The 14,625-nt window shown below is 38.2% G+C and overlaps 1 protein-coding gene across 8 annotated transcripts in view; it reads left to right on the forward strand.

The window, feature by feature from the left end:
- Nucleotides 1–14,625, forward strand: part of TAF1 (TATA-box binding protein associated factor 1) — an 83,653-nt gene that overhangs the window by 39,903 nt on the left and 29,125 nt on the right. For 7 of the 8 annotated variants that reach the window (XR_009257218.1, XM_058713915.1, XM_058713911.1 and 4 more), the window contains exons 30-32: nucleotides 1,042–1,164; nucleotides 1,938–2,030; nucleotides 2,113–2,197. Coding sequence is in view for 7 of the 8 variants with exons in the window: in XM_058713915.1 (XP_058569898.1) it covers nucleotides 1,042–1,164; nucleotides 1,938–2,030; nucleotides 2,113–2,197 (301 nt within the window). In the remaining variant the exon portion in view is untranslated. Of the gene's footprint in view, nucleotides 1–1,041; nucleotides 1,165–1,937; nucleotides 2,031–2,112; nucleotides 2,198–7,576; nucleotides 9,259–14,625 lie in introns of those variants that run through there. The other variant, XM_058713916.1, reaches the window with a different exon arrangement.

Below are 14,625 nucleotides of genomic sequence, written 5' to 3' on the forward strand. Positions count from 1 at the left end.
GAGACTGTGTTTTGGCAGAGAGGACCTTTAATTTTTAAGAGATTATCTATATTCCATTTTTTTACCCCCCCAAATGGTACCTTTATAAGCTTACAAAAATGGAAGTATGATTATGATGTTAATACTGAAGTAGACATTTCATAAAAGAGGATAATCAGACGGCTGATAAACATGGAAAGATTCCCAAATTGATTGATCATTGGGAAAATGCAAATTTAAACTAGGATTAGATACTATTACATGCCCACCAGAAAGGCTAAGTTTTGAAAAGACTAAAAAATAATTTAAAAAACTGACAGTAATAAGTGTTGATGAGGATGTGGAGCAATTGGAACACAAACTTATTCCCAGTATAGTCTGAAATGGATTTATTGGATTAGCTCCCCTTACGTAAAAGTCACTAATCAGCAATATGTCCAGTGTTTTCAGCAACAGTTTTACAGCAAAAACAGTGTGATAGTAAAACCTAACTTGGTGAAGGTGTTTTTGTTGTGGGAACTAAGCTATCTATTCCCAGGGATGTATATTTTGGTAATCTATAAGAATAGACGATAGAATACCTAAAGGATCGATTGGTACGTCCCTTTTGATCCTCTTAGTAGAATATTATTTCTCTTATCTGAAATTTCTGCCTGGAATTGAACTTGACAGTTTAAAGTTAGACTTTTTGAGAAACTTAAGAGAAGACCATCAGGGAAGAGAAGGGAAAAAAAATAGTTACAAACAGAGAGGGAGGGAGGCAAACCATAAGAGACTCTTAAATACAGAGAACAAAATGAGGGTTGATGGGGGGTGGAGGGAGGGGAAAGTGGGTGATGGGCATTGAGGAGGGCACCTGTTGGGATGAACACTGGGTGTTGTATGGAAGCCAGTTTGACAATAAATTATATTAAATAAATAAATAAGTAAATAAATAAAATAAATAAAGTTAGGCTTTTTTGGGCAAGGGCAGTAGGTGACTGAACCATAAATTATCCATAATTTTCTGTGGTGATTATACCTCAAGGAAACCTGTTTTTCCTTTGCTTTGTTTCATATCAGAAAGAAGACAAATTGGCTCGTTTAGAGAAAGCTATCAACCCCTTGCTGGATGATGATGACCAAGTGGCATTTTCTTTCATTCTGGATAACATTGTCACCCAGAAGATGATGGCAGTTCCAGATGTAAGTGGTCTCTGTGCTAAATATTGTGAAGATAGTACAGGAGAAGGGAAGGGACAGGAGGATGTGCATGTTTATGTATGTTGGGGAGTCTGCAAGGTAGTGTTTATAAATTCAAACTGGCGTATAATTTAAAAAACTGACCTTTTTGCTGTATGAGTGCTTTATCATTAAAATCAGAGGCCAGGAATCTGCAGGTATAGCGAGATTTTCTCTTCCTGTTGCTGACATTCAGTATTTGAAAGCTCCCAAATAGCCCTGGAGAGAAATCAGGATGCCAGCTAATGGGAGTCTTTGAATTGAAATGTGCTTCGTGACAAATGACAGTTTATTAATTATCCACTGTTTATTGTCTTGTGTTTGTTTGTTTGTTTTGTCTTTTGCAACTTTATGGCAGGGCTACCACGTTGACTGTATGAGAATCATTTGGTAATGATTCTCCCTTAGGAGTTCTGAACTCAATCTCCTTTTGTGTTGTGGGCACATGTTATATATGTGTTAATGCTATAAAACTTCTGGAGGGGAGTAGGGAATAAGCAGTTTTAACTGTGAGTATAGAACAAAAGTTCTTACACTATCAGGGCATAGTAATCCTTAAAGGAATCCAAGAACCCCTTAAATTATATACGGAGTTTTGTGTGAATGTGTGTCTTTCTGGAAAAAGTGGTTCATAGCTTTTGTTGGAACATTAGGCATATGTGTGACCCAATGAAGGTTGAGAGTCTCTGGTATAAAGAATGGTTTCCATTTCATTTCTTATGCTTTGTGTTTTCTAGTCTTGGCCATTTCATCACCCAGTTAATAAGAAGTTTGTTCCAGATTATTACAAAGTGATTGTCAGTCCAATGGATTTAGAGACTATACGTAAGGTGAGTGATTTGATCTAAAATGTGTTTTTGGAATCAAGTAACTTTGTACATGAATCTGAGTCCCTGGTTCTTTTAATCACAGAATATCTCCAAGCATAAGTACCAGAGTCGGGAAAGCTTTCTCGATGATGTCAACCTTATTCTGGCCAACAGTGTTAAGTATAATGGTGGGTATTTGTCCTTTTTTAAATTTTTTTCCATCTATCTATCCATCCAGTTTTAGTTAGCATTATTAAAATTTAATTGTATGAACAATTAATTAGCCTTGAACAGCGATAGACTTAGTCAACTGACTTACTCTCCTTTTTTTTTTAAGCAGGCACGTATTTCAATGTGTTTTATAAAGTCTGCTAATAACTTTTAATGATGAAAAAGCAAGGTACATTTATTTTTAAACTTTGGAAAGCACAGAAACATGAGAAGAGAATAAAAATTAAAAGGATAATTACTTTGGGCTTTGAGCCATCACTGCTTTCCAAGAGATAGGAAAATTCACCTATGCCCCAGGCCCTTAGATGGAGCTTAAGGAAATGTGTGACTGGAGGCCATAGTGAGCTTCCTTAGAGCATAGAGTTTTTGGTCAGTACATGACCTGATAATATATGTCAAGCTAGTTACTTTTTCTTTATTAATTTTTTTAACATTTATTTTTGAGAGACAGACTGCAAATGGGGGAGGGGCAGAGAGAGAGGGAAACACAGAATCTGAATCAGGCGCCAGGCTCCGGGCTGTCAGCACAGAGCCCAACGCGGGGCTCAAACCCACAAACTTCAAGATGGTGACCTGAGCTGAAGTTGGATGCTCAACCAACTGAGCCACCCGGGGGCCCACTAGTCATTTACTTCTGTGCTGACTACTTAATCTGGTAGGAAAGACAATCCAAGTGATGGAGACTGTTAAAATGCAGCTCAACGAGGTCTGTATTAGAAAGAGTACAAAGCACACTAGAGGAGCAAAACGAACACCTTTGCCTAAGGGTTAGAAAAGGCTTCATAGGTAAGCTAATAAAGATTTTCAAATGACTTGCTTGTTAAGTAAACATTGATTAAGCACCTAATATGTGCTGGCACTGATAGATGCCACAAATATAAAATCAACTTAGGTATGATTCCTGCCTCCACATTGATTAGAGTTTAGTTAGGGCAACAAAAAAGAAAATTTATAGAAGCTAAATATTATGCTAGATGTATGCACAGAATGCCAAAGGGACACAGACAGGATATCTACACCAAGAGTATGATTAGAGGAAACTTTCTGGAAAAGAGTTTTCTTAAGCTGATTTCTAAAGGATCAGTAGAGTTCACTAGGCAAAGAATGTGGAGGAGAAAACATTCCAGGCAGAGAACAGTAGTATGTAAAGACACAGAGGCCTGAAATTATATTATGGGCTTAAGAGACAAGTTTGGGGTTGCATTCACCTGTGCATGTTGGTGAATGACTGGTTTTATGTAGAAGTCTCTAGGAATCAAATCTTAGAGAGCCTTGTGTGTACCATGTCACACTTAAGAAATTTTTTTTAAGTTTGTATTTATTTATTTTTGAAAGACAGAGCAGGGGAGGGGCAGAGAGAGGACAGAGAGAGAATCCCAAGCAGGCTCCATGTTGCCAGCACAGAGCCAGATGTAGGGCTTGAACTCACAAACTGAGATCATGACCTGAGCCGAAACCAAGAGTCACATGCTTAACTGACTAAGCCACCGAGGTGCCCCTAAAGAGATTTTATTTTACCTTAAATGGAAAGACATTGAAGAATTAAGCAGTGAAATGATGATCTCCTATAACTCCTTAAGCAAAAAAGAAGAGGAAGCTAAGGGCATTTGAGAGAATTACCTAGCATACTGAGGTTTGAACTGAAAAATCTACATGACTGTGTGACTTTGCTGCAGCAGTATTCAGCAGCCTAACTAGTGTGGCTGTACATTTGCTAGATAGGAGGGACAGAGAATTGAAGGCAGGAGGTCGAAGGAAGGGACAACCAGAGAGATGAGAAAATGGGCATAGAGAAGAGAATGTTCAATACCAGGGAGGAATGAGAGAACAGGGTGAGTTCAGAGAGCTATACTTGACCAGAACCTGTATATATATCATTAAGCAAAGTGGTAGGAGATGATCCTTCCATTTTTGTTCCATCTGGGTTGGTTTAAAAGAATCAACTTTCTTCCTTGTGCTCATTGGAAATCGGAGTGGAAATGCCCTTTGTCAGGTTAGTTATCTCTCCATTATTGTCTTCTAAAAACACTTAAAGCTCATCAGCCATAATTCTGGTAAAAAAGAAGTGTTTAGGTTCACAGATGTCTAAAAATGATTGTAGTAAGTGATAAGCAAGAGTGTTCTAGAAAGCCTGTGTGGCCTTGATGATGGCTAGCTTAAGATATAAGGCACATTTTAAAAGGAGTTTATGCAAGGCAAAAAGAAAAACCCAGAAGATGCTAAGTGACAAATGAACAGAGGGCAGATGGACAGATCACAGAACACCGACATTAAATAGCTAATGAACATGAATATTCAGTTGCACCCAGTAATCAAAGAAATGCAAATTGAAACAGAGGGAGGTACCTTTTTTCCACCTATTCAATTAACTCAATTTTTTTTTTAATGTTTGTTTAGTTATTTGTTTTGAGAGAGAGAGCACGCGCACATGAGCAGGAGAGAGGCTGAGAGAGAGAGAGAGAATCTCAAGCAGGCTCTGCACTGTCAGCACAGAGCCCGACATGGGGCTGGATCTCAAACTGTGAGGTCATAACCTGAGCTGAAATCGAGAGTGGGACACTCAACCAACTCCAACTGAGCCACCCAGGCACCCCTCAATTTTGTTTAATGCAAGTATTCAATGCTAGTGAGGCGGGTACCCTCACATACTGCTGTTGGCAGTATAAGCTTGTAAGACATTTCTGGAAAGCTCTTTGGCAGCATTTAGAGACTAAAAAATAGCTAAGAGAGCAGACTTTATAATCAAGTAGGCTTGAGTTTGAATATTGGTCCCACCATTTAATAGCAGTGTGACTTTGGGTAAGTAACTTAGCCTTTGCTTTCCCATCTGTAAAATGGGAATAATAATGGTACCTTCCTCAGAGGGCTGTTGAGAGGGTTAAATAAAATAATGCATGTAAGTGTTTAATGTACATGCATGGCATACACAACATGGTATAACAACCTGCCCTAATCAGAGCTGTAGACAAAGATATTCCTGATCGTGTTATTTATATTAAAGAGAAATAACCTGAATGGTTAATGTAGAGGGAATGATTAGTTATTGTGCCATCAGTATGATGAGTTATTATATAAAGATTGAGAACTCTTTTTTAAAAGAAATTAAAGACAAAAGTGCTTACAATGTTAAGTGAGAAAAGCAGAGCACAAAACTTATTTCATCTCAGTTACACTTTTTAAAAAGTGCATATATATAAAGGAAAAACTGGAAGGAAACACATCAATGTGTTAATAGTGGTTATTTCTGAGATGTAGGATTAGGATTTTCTTTGTTTTCATCTTTTGTATGTTTTCCAAGTTTTCTACTAGTATGAAAAGGCAGGAAACTCTTCCTAGAGGTTTTGAATTTTCAGGGATGATGATTATAGTAGCTGATTAAATATTCATCACCTCTCCTCCTGTGCCAAGCCGAATAGTCAGGTAGAGAAGGGTGGGGAAGAAGTTCCAGGAAGAGAGCACAAACAGAAAAGTAGGTGAGGGTGCCTTGGATAGAGAAGTGCAAATAGTTGAGTTTGGCTAGGGTAAAGACTAGGAGCTACTTTTGGTGGTTAGAGAGGAGTTTTTCAAGATAGATGGAGCCAAATCACAAAAGGCCTGGTGTGTCACATTAAGCCTTTAAAAAGGAAAGAGGATCATAGATATTTTAGCAAGATCATTCTAGAAGCTATCTAAAGAACAGATAGGAGGGGAATTAGATATAGAGACCCATAGAGAAACTGTTGACAATAGTCCAAGTTAAAAATATTGAGGGCTTGAGCCATGATAAGTAGCCATAAGAATGGAAAGGTGGGGACAGATTGTAGAGATATTGTGGAGGTAGAATTGATATCTTCATAAGTGGTTGGAAGTTGGGGATGTTGGGTAAAGGGCAGGGAGAATTCAGGATGTTGCCAAGTGCTCATTTGCTCTTGGGTGAAAACAGAAATGGGTACAAACTTTTTAAAGGACTAAATGTTCATCGCCTTTGATCAGTTTCACCTCTAGGGAATGCTCCACACACAGGTTTGCAAAGGCATGTGTATAGATACACATATGTTTATAATTGCAACATCATCCAGTTGACTCTTGAACAACATCAATTTGAACTGTGCAGATTCACTTATACACAGATTTTTTTTACAGTAGAGTATTCTAAATGTATTTTCCTTATGATTTTTAAAAATACCAAGTTAGTTAACATACAGCATAGTCATGGTTTCAGGAGTAGAACCCAGTGATTCATCTGTTACATAAGACACCCAGTGCTCATACCAACAAGTGCCCTCAATGCGTGTCACCCATTTTCCCCACCCGCATCAACCCTCAGTTTGTTCTCTTTAAGGGTCTCTTACGGTTTGCCTCCCTCTCTCTTTTTATCTTATTTTTCCTTCCCTTCTCCTGTGTTCATCTGTTAAGTTTCTCAAAGTCCACATATGAGTGAAATCATGTGATACCTGTCTTCTCTGATTCACTTAGCATAATACCCTTATGATTTTCTTAGTAGCATTGTCTTTTCTGTAGCTTACTTTATTGTAAGAATACATTATATAATACATATGACATACAAAGCATATGTTAATCAACTGTTAATGTTATCAGTAAGTTTTTCAGTCATCAATAGTTAAGTCTTTGGGGAGTCAGAAGTTATAAGCAGATTTTTGATTGCACAGGATATAGGCACCTCTAACCCCTGTGTTCAAGAGTCAACTGTAATTGCAAAAACATGGGAGCTCTTTGATTTTCTAACAGGAAATCAGTGAAGTAAATGACGGTACCTGTATGTGGTGGAGTAGTGTTTAGCTATCAAAATGGTAGATTAGCTAATAAGGTATATTTGTATATGCTGATATGAAAATGTATTCAAGATGTATTGTTGAAAAATAGGTAACTTGACAGGATATACAGAAGAGGTTGCAAATTCAGATCTTATAAAGGCGAGATAAGTATGAATGAAATGGGCTCAAAAGCAACCAATGAACCGGAGAGCACATACTCATCTAAAGGAATCAGTCACTATTTAGCTTGTTTGTTGCCATAGAATAGAATTACTAGGGGTGCCTGGGTGGCTCAGTCGGTTAAGCGTCCGACTTCAGCTCAGGTCGTGATCTCATGGTCCATGGATTTGAGCCCTGTGTCAGGCTCTGTGCTGACAGCTCAGAGCCTGGAGCCTGCTTTGTCTGTGTCTCCCTTTCTCTCTGTCCCTCCCCATTTACGCTCTGTCTCTTAAACATAAATAAAAACAGCGAAAAACATTTAAAAAAAAGAATAGAATTACTAAAGGGAGAGATGGAGGATAATTTTCACTTTGTGCTTGTTTGTGCTTAGATGTTTGAAGTTTTTGTTTTTTGTTTTTTTAGAGTTTATCCAGAGAGAGAGTGAGCATGCACACAAGTCAGAGAGAGGCAGAGAAAGAGGTGGGGAGAGAGAGAATCCCAAGCAGGCTCTGTACATGTGCAGAGACTGATGCGAGGCTAGAATTCACAAACTATGAGATCATGACCTGAACCGAAGTCAGATGCTTAACTGACTGAACCACCCAGGCGTCACAGATGTTTGAATTTTTGTAATTGAGCACACAATACTTTGTAATAAAAAAAAAATTCCACTTTTGGAAGGTTGGATAAATCAGATGACATCTAGAATTCTGACCTGGGTAACTGGTGGTGCCAGTGACTTAATATAGGAAATAAAGGAGGAGTGGTTTGGGAGAAAAAGTGGTCGAGTTCAGTTTGGGGTGTGTTGTATTGAGGAAGAGCATCCAAGTGAAGACTTAGTAGTAGTTAGCTATATACATGTCTGAAGCTCAGAAGGGAAGTCATTACTGTAAATATGGATATTTTTTCAGAGCGGCATATGAAAGTATAAGTAGATGGAGCTCAAATAGGGACTGCAGTATATTCCTTGAACCCCTCTGATGCTGTATGTAAAATATGGTTGTATTTTTTTCCAGGTAGAAAGACCATAGTTTTATCAGATTACTAAAGTTGTATGTGACCCAGAAAAGTTAAGAGCCATTGTTTAGTTGAGGGGAAATGTAGGAGGAGAAGAGACTTGACAAGTTCCAGCCTTTAAGGGATCAGGTAGAGAATACTGAGGAGTGGTCAGAATCAAAGAAGGGAAAACAGAAGAGAGTAAAGACCTGGAAACCCAAGAGGAGGAGAATGGCCAACAGGTTAGGTGCCACAGAGAAGACCAAAGAGGGTGGTTGTTAGAAGAGTTGTTTCAGTGAGGTGGTAGAATCAAAGCCAGACTGCAGAGGATATGAATGAATGGAAAGTGAGGAAGTAGAAACAGAAATTTGCCTATGAAGGGAAGAGGGAAGACTGTAATCAGTATGTGGAAGGGGATGAAAACATTTGGACAAGGGACCTTTGTATAGGTGAAAAAAAAGAAAATTAAGGATATGACAGGAGGTCCTTATAGAAGGTGGGAAGATACACATTGAGAAAGTTTCCGCCCAGTAGCCTCTTATTTTTTCTCCCAAGTAGGAAACAGGGTCGTCTGCTGACAGTGGGTGAAGTGATGGGAGAAGGAATTTGAAGAGAAGTGTTGATAAGGGTTTGAATCATCTGTTGTAGGAAACTTGAAAAGTAGCTGACTAGGAACATTTTAGAACTGTTGAGGAGCCTTCAAGGGTCCAACTGATGTTGGAGACCATTCATTTTTATAGTAGCAGCAGTTGGCACAGTTGTGTAATTGTTGGGGAACTGGGAAGGCAGATGATAGATTTGATTCAGGATTCAGATTTTTTTTCTAGATGTGTTGGAAAGATTGGGAACTGAAGGTGTCAGCAAGGAAAAAAAAAGTTGAAGTTCAAGCTTCTCAAACTTTGTCACCAGAAGACCCTTTATAGCAGATTTATCATGTTTTATCTTTAAAAGTTAATCAGATTTTGCATTTGACTTATCTGTTTTCACATGTTTCATTCACATTTCTTACCAAATTATTTTATATCATCCCCCTACATCTATCTTCAAGTACAATTACTGATGGAGATATACCATATTATGTACATGTTACCTTATTTTTTATTTTTTCTAATTTTTAAGTTTATTTTGGTGAGGGAGGAACAGAGAGAGAGAGAGAGAGAGAGAATCCCAAGCTGGCTCAGCACTGCCAGCACAGAGCCCGATGTGGGGCCCAAACCCACGAAATGGTGAGATAATGCCCTGAGCTGGAACCAAGTTGGATGCCCATCCAACCGAGCCACCCAGGCTCAATTACCTTATTTTTTAAAGCACAGGAGCTGATGAGGGAGGAAACTAAAGCCAAGAGAGGCTTGATAGATTGGGAAATAGGAATTAATGAGCTTATAAGTTTCCTTGAGGTCAGAGAGAATAAAAAAACTGGACAGATAAAAAGCTGTGATAAGAAAGTGGGATATTGGAATTGAAACTTTCAGAAGTGAATCTGTTTTCAGTAAAGATAGCATTCTGTATATAGCCTTGGATATGTTTGGCTAGAGTGGAGGTGCAAACCTTTGGCATGAAATTTACAAGGATTTTGGATGGATAGTACATGTGGACATTAGAGTAACCCACCATGATGGGGAAGGATTTGGAGCCAAGAGGAAAACTCTGCTGCCAGGTGTGTAGGTCCTTGATGAATGTGAGTGAGTTTGTGATGGTGAGTAGAGCTCTCAAGCTCAGGTGGCCTGCAGGGGTCAGGCAAGTAATGTAAATGAGTGCAGTAGGCCAGGTGTGGATTGTAGTGAACTAAAAGAGTATATATTCCATCTAAAGAGGCATGTACTTCATTTGATTGTTGTCCTAAGGAAATGAGCATATAATACAATGTTGCTAGGTAATCTTAATTTTTCAAGAGAAGCTGAAAATGTGGATTTTTGTGTGCGACATTTCCCAATTTTTATGTATTTGCAAATAATTTAAAATTGTTTTAAAAAATTCTCTGGGCCAAACAAAAACATCTATTTGTAGGCCAAGTCTGGCTGCAAGACAGCTGGTTTTCAACCTCTGGCATAGTAGAGAATAAGTCTGAAAATAGGGGAGTTTTTTTCCCATGGGGGAGTAAATAAGGATTTGGCAGCAGTAGTGAACAGTCTAGAAGGCTGACTTTTCCCCCTCTGAAACCAATGGATAAGAGTATAAGAATCTTCCGAGTAGGGCTGTGAGGGTTAGTGGTGTCATGTGATACAAAATGTGACATCTTTTGTACTAAAAGGACATCAGTCATCTAGTTGAAGACCACTTACGAGGTGTTTCCTACTATCAGGTACCATACACCAAATAATACTTTTATTTAAAATTTTGTTGGTTTGGTCTGATTTCAGCATGCTTCTGTTTTTAATTAATAGTAATAGAGTCCATGAGGGTCTATTCCCTAAAAAATTTACTAACCACGGTTAGTAGAATGGTATATCTAGTTAACATTATCTTGACTCTTTCCATTCAGATCCTTCACACATAATATCACACTACATATAAGCATATTTTTGTAGCATTTTCTATAACTTTATCACCTTATCCTATATTATCGTGTGTGTGTGTGTGTGTGTGTATGTATATAAGGTATGTAGCCACGCTGAAGTTAGGGTTATTAGGGGACAAGTAACACTACATATAAAACTGCACCTGGAAGGGTACAGGACATATCAGAGGACTGTCTAGTACTTAAGCAGTGGTGATGGGCTACACCCGAATAATAGAGATCAAGCCCTTAGGCCTTCCACGTACCATGTAGGTACTGAATCAACCTCAGAGCCTCTCTTTCTGTTCAAGTAATATTTGAAAAGAGCATTAATAATCAGGGAAACCCAAAACTTGGGATTGGAGCTGTTTGTGGTAGTCTCAGAAGGCATACAGCACTCCATGTCTGTGAAAGAAGAGGGGCATGTAGATCAAGAAATCCCTTCCGGGGGCGCCTGGGTGGCTTAGCCGGTTGAGCGTCCAATTTTGACTCAGGTCATAATCTCACAGCTCATGAGTTTGGGCCCTGTGTCGGGCTCTGTGCTGACAGCTCGGAGCCTGGATCCTGCTTCGGATTCTGTGTCTCCCTCTCTCTGCCCCTCCCCCACTTGCATGCGCACACGTACACATGCACGTTCTCTCTCAAAAATAAACATTAAAAAAAAGAAATTCCTTCTGAAAAACACAACCCAAACTTTTATAAAACTGTAAGGTCCTAAGTTGTTGATAGAGGTGTTAGTACTTAGTGTTCGGTTGAATTTGAAGTGAACTGCATAGTCTGTTCCAGTAGGTGATGCCAAGCTATTCATGATATTTCTTTTCCCAAAGAATTTCCTAGCAAGTTACTTCTCTAGTCCTCTCCAAACCAAAAATCAACTCTGATGAGAAGCCATCTTCAGGGTAGGCCTAGGATAAGTAGATCCTGTGTCCTAAAACCTGAGACCCTGAAGTTTTAGAATGCTCAGTGGGACCCTAAAACCTAGATAAGATATAAGATAACTTTACAAAAAACAAAAACAAAAAAACCCCACAAAAACCTGGGAAGGTTTTCTTTCTACTTTTGTTTGAGTAACTCCCAACCCTGTGTGAGCTCTGATAGTTCTGTTTATAGGACCCTTTGTGGAATCTCATCCTATACATGTGGAGGTTAGTATTCAGCCAAAGACTCAAGGGAGCCTCTTTGCAGATCTTAACTTATTTTTCTGTGGAGCTCCCTCCTCTCTGGTTCTACCCTGCAATTTCCAGCTGTCTTTGCCTCAGAAACCAATATTCGTCTCTGTGGCCTTGTGAGACTGCTGTGCCTTGCGTGGGTAGAAAGTAGAAAGCCACGGCCAATTATAGAGCCCACCTCCTTTATTTCGCTTCTCCCAGCGATCATAGTCCCACACTTCCTGTTGGTCAGTGTTTGAAAACAGTAGTTTCATAGCAGGCCACTAACAGTTCTTCCATCTGGAAGGTCTTTTAATTTTGTTTGTGGTGTTTTCTGACATAGAGAAACTTACTTTTTTAAATTGATGTGTAATTAATATACAGTGTTATATTAGTTTCAGGTATACAATATGATTCAAACAGTTCCATACGTTCTTAGGGCTTATCAAGATAAGTGTGCTCTGTAATCCCCATCACTCCATCCCCAAACCCCTCTCCTCTGGCGACCACCAGTTTGCTCTCTGTATTTAAGAGTCTGTTTGTGTCTTTTTTCTTTGTTCTTTTGTTTCTTAAATTCCACATATGAGTGAAATCATATGGTGTTTGTCTTTCCTTGACTGACTTGTTTGGCTTAGCATTATACTCTCTAGTGCCATCCATGTCGTTTCAAATGGCAGGATTTCATTCTTTTTGAGGGCTGAATATTATTCCATTGTATCTATATACTACTGTCTCATTTATCTATCTATGGATGGACACTTGGGTTGCTTCCATATCTTGGCTATTCTAAATAATGCTGCAATAAACATAGGGATGCATGTATCTTTTCAAATTCGTGTTTTCATTTTCTTTGGGGTCAATAGACACATGAAAAGACATTACTAAACCTGATGTTTCCCTGATGGAAATGCAAATCAAAACCACAATGAAATATCACCTTACACATGTCAGAATATCTAAAATCAAAAACATAAAAACTACCAAGTGTGTTGGTGAGGATATGGAGGAAAAGGAACCTTCAAGCACTGTTGGTGGGAATGCAAATTGGTGCAGTCATTGTGGAAACAGTAATGGGGTTTCCTCAAAAAATGAAAATAGAATTATCATATGATCCAGTAATTCCACTGCTAGGTATGTACCCAGAGAAAATGAGAAACTTCATTTTTATGTAGTTATATTTTTCAGTCTTTTCCTTTAGGATTTTTACCTTTGGTATACTTGTTTAAAAGATCTCCCCTACCCCTAAGATACCCAACTGTATTCTCTTCTAATACATATCATATTTTAAATTTTTGAATGTTTATTGACTTAAAAAATAGATTCTATGGTATAAGGTAAATATCTAACTTACTTTCTCTTCCAAATGATTAGCCAAAGGGTCCTAAGTTCTATTTATGGAATAGTCTATCCTTTCCTACTAAATGAAATGATACCTTTATCATATGCTGAATTCTTATGTATTCTTGAACCTATTTGGAGATTTTCTATTCTCTTTTATTTGTTTGTCTAATCTGCACTATTACACCAGATAGTATCACTGTGATCATCACTCAGACTTTATAATTTTAAATTCCTTGTCTTTCTTGGCTCAATTATTAAAGAAACTCCAAGATAATTTTTGTTAGATTCTAACTTGACCCCAAGTAAATAAATAGTATTGAAATCTTAGTTAATGTATGGATTAAGTTGGAGAGCGTGTGTATCTTTATAATATTACGTTTCTGTTTCTTCATTTATTCACATTTTTTTTACTCCCTCAACAAAGGGTTCTAGTTTTCTTTGTTTTTTTTTGTTTGTTTGTTTTTTTAACGTTTATTTATTTTTGAGACAGAGACAGAGCATGAGCAGGGGAGGGTCAGAGAGAGAGAGAGGGAGACACAGAATCTGAAATGGGCTCCAGGCTCTGAGCTGTCAGCACAGAGCCCGATGCGGGGCTCAAACTCATGGACCGTGAGATCATGACCTGAGCCGAAGTCGACCGCTTAACCGACTAAGCCACCCAGGCACCCCATTCTTTGGATAATTTCTAGGTATCTTTAATTTATTCCCACACATATATTTTATAGTTTTTGTTGCTATTGAGCATCTTTTTGTTGTTGTTATGTTTATTCCTAGGCAATTTAAAAGTTTTGCTGCTATTGTACATATGCTGTTTTTCTCCTAACTGCTTATTAAATCTGAAGTTTTCAGTCAGTTTGAATATGAGTAGATGATTCAGTATTATTCATACATTAATACAATGCTTAGTATTTATATTTCCATATACTAGTTTCTAAGTCTGTCCTATGAGACTACTCTGTAAAGTTTGGCCAGTAATAAATAAAAAGGTTCTTTTTTATCTGTCAATGACCTTCTTTAGATTGGGGCAAGATATAAATATTCCTATGTGAAGGTTAAGTCTCTCACATCATTGAAGAGAATAAAATCTCTCTCAACCCTGCTTCAGCCTCTTGCTGCCTTTCTTGCTCTTCCTCTTCTTCACAGCCAGACTTCGGTTTTGTTTTTGGTTTTTGTTTTTGTTTTTATTGTGGTAAAATGTACACAACGTAAAAATCTTGCCTTTTAAACCATTTTTAGATGTACAGTTCAGTGGTGTTAAGTATGTTCAAAACGTCGTGTAACCATCACTGCTACCCGTTTCCAGAACTTTTTCATCATCCCAAACAGAAACTCTATATCCATTAAATAATAATCCTGTTCTCCCCTTCCCTCAGCCCTTGGCAACTTCTGTTCTACTTTCTGTCTGTGAATTTGCCTCTTTCAGGTACTTCATGTAAGGTGAATCAGTACATAGAATACTTGCCCTTTTGTGTCTGGCTTATTTCATCAAG

Source organism: Neofelis nebulosa, chromosome X (genome assembly GCF_028018385.1).
Source record: "Neofelis nebulosa isolate mNeoNeb1 chromosome X, mNeoNeb1.pri, whole genome shotgun sequence".
Lineage (NCBI taxonomy): Eukaryota > Metazoa > Chordata > Mammalia > Carnivora > Felidae > Neofelis > Neofelis nebulosa.